Here is a 4,249-nt window from a genome sequence, read left to right on the forward strand (position 1 = left end):
CATTCCTGCACAAATTGTGGTCGTAGATAACCACCTTCAGGCTTGACAGGTGGGCCAGGCTGGGGAAGTAGCGGATACTGTTCCGGTCCACATCGATCACCTCCAGAAAGGGCATGTGAAGCAGCACAGGGGGGAAGTCTGTCAGCAGGTTACCCGAGAGCCAGATGGTCCTCAGCTCCTGGAGGCGTCGCAGCTGGCCTGGCAGCAGACGCAGGGCGTTGGAACCAGCATGCAGAGTCTTAAGGAGACTGAGCTCACAGACCACATCTGGCAGCTGAGTGAGGCAGTTGGCCTCAACCCACAAGGTCCGGAGATTCTGGAGCAGGCTCAGTTCATTGGGGAGATCGCAGAGTTTGTTGTTGCCCAGGTAGAGAATGCAGAGCTGTTTCAAAGTACACACCACCTGAGGCAGAGCCTTGAAGTTGTTGAAATCCAAGGCCAGAATCTGTAGATTCTGCAGCTGCCCCAGCTCCAGAGGCAGGCTGCTAAGGTGGTTGTCACTCAGGTAGAGCTTGACCAGCTCCCGGAAGGAGCACACGTGCACAGGGCAGCGGCGTAACTGGTTCCCACTCAGATCCACCATCTTGTCTAGTGGCATCTCCCGAAGGTCTCCAACCACGAAGTTCTGGCAAAAAAAAAAGAGGGCCCTGTGGTGTTCCCCATGCGGAGGCTGGAGGCATGGCGAGCCCCAACCACCAACCCACAGAGCTGCTGCCGACTGCTCTGAGGCTTATCCTCCCCTCCCATTATAACCTGGAGATGGCGTGACAAAAGGCAGTCACTTCAACAGAGAAAAGTGCTTCTGATAGCAACTTGAGTGTTAAGTGACAGGTCCAATAGACAGGCAGGGCACAGGAGGCCAGTCTGACTCACACTCACTTTCAATCCCCTAAGCCCCAATACCCTTCATCTACGTTTTTTAATGTTTGTTTCAAACTGAAAATAGCTTCATTGTTTTTTTATGATAAAACATTGAGATACTACATAAAGGTGTAAAAGAAGAAAGCAAAAACAACCATAGTCATACTACCCAAGGATAAATACTGTAAACATTTTAATATATGTCCTCCAACCTTTTTGCTATAAGTAATTGATTTGTTTTAAACAATTTTTTTACACTATTTTAGGTGTCTTATATTTTATCATAACATATTTTTAAGTTTGCAGGTATCTACGTAATTATTACAAGCACTTACATAGTATTCCTTATTTGTTTGAATCATAATTTAAACGGGTCTTTATTGTTGGGTATCTAGGTTGCTTACACTGTGTCACTATTATAAATATATTTGTACACAAAATATAAGTAGTAATTCACTAATTTCCTCAGGAAACATCCTTACAAGTGTCCCTGGGTCAAAGATATGCATCTTTTCAAGCCTTTTCATTGATAGTATCTCCTCCCGATCCCCACCAAGTCTGAAACAGTGTACATACTCTATCTATTTATGAGGTAATGGTTTTCCACACTTTAAAAATTTGCCTTCAGTAAAAGACACATATAAAAGCAGAAAAAAGAGAGGAAGAAAGCCAGTGGCGTAAAGCTTAAGTAAATGATATGTTCCTACGGTGCATCTGCGGCAGATGTAGCTAACGGACCATCAGAGGTTTGTGCTTCCTTGCCATGATGTTGGGTTGTAGGAACCAGCGGTCCAAACCAAGACATTTCCTGGTACCGGTCTAGAGCAGGAAGTCTAATTCTGGCCAGTGGAATGTGGGCAGAAGTGATATATGTCATGTCTAGGCCAGGCTCATTTAAAACAAACCACACCTTCCTCCACACTCTTTACCCAACTGCTAGCTGGATATCAACACCCAGAGTGACCTTAGAAGCCACCAAGTATGTGGAAGTCACATGTGGAAGTTGGCAGGGCTTTGCTTATCCTGGATCCCTGCATAAGTGCTAGAACCAGAACACTTCCTGCCTCCCAATATGCACACTCCCTACAAGTTGGATTTAGGTGAACGAGAAATAAACTTTGATTACATTAAGCATCCAGATCTGGCGGCTTATCTATTACATTATATTAATGAATAGAGCAGTTGTTAAAAATAGGTAAAACTACATATATTAACATGCAAAAATATTCAGGATAAATAAAGTAGAGAAAAAAGCATGTTTCAGAAGATTTTTACGATCCCATCTGGGAAAAAAAAATGCATCTATTCTTATATATGCATAAAAGTGTCTGTGAGAAATAACAGTGAGTTCTCTGGGGAATCTGCCTGAAGCTTTGGGGGTTAAGAGGAATGCTGACTTTTCTATTTGCACCCTCTCGTAGCTTGATTTTTTTTTTTAAGCTATTGACATAAATTCCTTTTAAATTTAAAATCTCGAGTCCAAAAGAAACAATCCATCGGCCTGCCTGCTCTCTGGATGAAGTGTCCATGTTTGGAAGGGAGGCTTGGCACACCCTTTAGCGTCCTCCAATGCTTTTACTGAACAGAGCAATAGAAAAGTATTTCATGTGAATGGCCATCCTACAGTGCTATTTTGTGATGCAGCGGTCACTACCCTTCTTTCCACCTTCTTTCCATGACTGAATCCAGTGTCCTTGGACTTTCTAGATGCTGAATGTCAAGGGCTATTATCTTGGGTCTTCTCCTTGCTTTGTTGATTTGTACTATAATAACTAGCCTCTCAACAGGTACTATGCTTTGCCTCTATATTTAGCGTGGCCAGTGATGACCACAAATGGTCATGAAGCAGCGGTTCCGATGTCATCCCTAGAAATGGCAATGATGATAATGATTGCTACTCGTTATTATTTATAACTAATCTGCTAAATACTAAGCACTGTGCCAGGAGCTTTACATATACTATTTCTTCTCGCAAGGCCTGCCAGATAAATATTTTTTTAATTTCCAATTTTCGGATGAGAAAACGGGCTTGGAGAGGTTTAATAATAACATCAAGTATTTATTGAGCACCCATTATGTTCTAGATGCAGGGGATCTGGTGGCTAAGAAGACAGAGGACCCTGATCTTACAAAGTGCACAATTCTGTCAGCGTGTGTATGTGGTGGGTGCTCTTCCTGGAATTAGGTCACACTAGTTGACAAACTGCCCTCACACTCTGAGCTTCCTCTAAGCATTTTGATGCCAGCTCCTAAACATGAGAAGGTGGCTAAGGATAACCAAGGAGTTGAGAAGGCCTTTTACGTGAAAGATGGAGATCCTGGCAGGTTTCCAAAGGGCTCCACACTCACATTCCCCCATCCAATGTTCATGGCTCGTAGGGTTGGGATTTTGAGGCTTCAGAAAAAGAGCGCTGACCTCTTCATCTCTGCTCTTCATCTCCATCATGCCCTCACTGACCCCCACTCTACTCCTCTCCCACTTATCAGCTGCAGCTTTCCTCCTAGATCCATGCAAAGTGTTGTCACTCCCCACCTCTAACCCTGGCAGGGGCTTCTGGTTCCTGTAGAATGAAGCCCAGAATCCTTCATGAGGCTGACAGGACCCTCTAGCATCTGGCCGCTGCCCATCTCTCCATCTCTACTCTCCTCTTCCTCCTCCTCTTGCTCCTGCTGGTTCGCCAAATGTGCCAACCTTCCTCTCATCGGGGCTTTCCCACAGGCAGCCCCTCCACCTGGAATGCTCTCCCCCACTCACCAGCCTCTCTTCACTCTTGCTACTTATTGCTGTCTCACTTTACATGTCATTCATTTCCCGACCTCTCAGACTGGGTTAGCGATTTTATAATGTGCTGTCAGACCTCTCTAAACGTTTGTTGACTGCCCATCTTCCCCACTGGACTGTCATCTCCACCAGGCCAGAGGTCTGCCGGGACACTTTCCCATTTGTGTCTGTCCATCTCTACCTCAGTGCCTGGCACCTGGTAGGTCCTCAGCAAGCAGAAATAAATGAGCCGATGCTAATTGGTTATTGAACTAGGCATTGATTTGCGCACATAAATTTTTTTTAAATACTTAAAGACAGCACTAAATATAGAAAAGAACAGATTTAACTTATTATCCCCTGTCAGTATTGCTACAGATAGTACCTTGGGTAAAAACCTTGAGTTTTATATATGTGATTATATTATATTTACAATGTATATATAATATATAAATTTATATTTTATAATATATATGTAGCTTCACTTTATAAAAATAAGGGTTTCATTGGGAAAAGGGGAGTAGGTCGATAGTTTCAGATAGTGAATAATCAACAATAATGAAGTCACTTTTCTGAGTGGCATTTTAATCATAAAGTTTTCTTTCCCCCTAAATAACAAATACTTCT

The 4,249-nt window shown here is 43.4% G+C and overlaps 1 protein-coding gene across 1 annotated transcript in view; it reads right to left on the minus strand.

The window, feature by feature from the left end:
• LRRC10 (leucine rich repeat containing 10) overlaps window positions 1-625 on the minus strand; it is a 1,012-nt gene extending 387 nt beyond the window's left edge. The window contains exon 1 of the mRNA XM_006923730.1: window positions 2-625. Within this exon, the coding sequence (XP_006923792.1) occupies window positions 2-598 (597 nt within the window). The 5' untranslated portion in view covers window positions 599-625. The remainder of the gene's footprint in view (window position 1) is intronic.
• Window positions 626-4,249: the final 3,624 nt, after the last annotated feature.

This window comes from Pteropus alecto, unplaced genomic scaffold (assembly GCF_000325575.1).
Source record: "Pteropus alecto unplaced genomic scaffold, ASM32557v1 scaffold76, whole genome shotgun sequence".
NCBI classification, from domain to species: domain Eukaryota; kingdom Metazoa; phylum Chordata; class Mammalia; order Chiroptera; family Pteropodidae; genus Pteropus; species Pteropus alecto.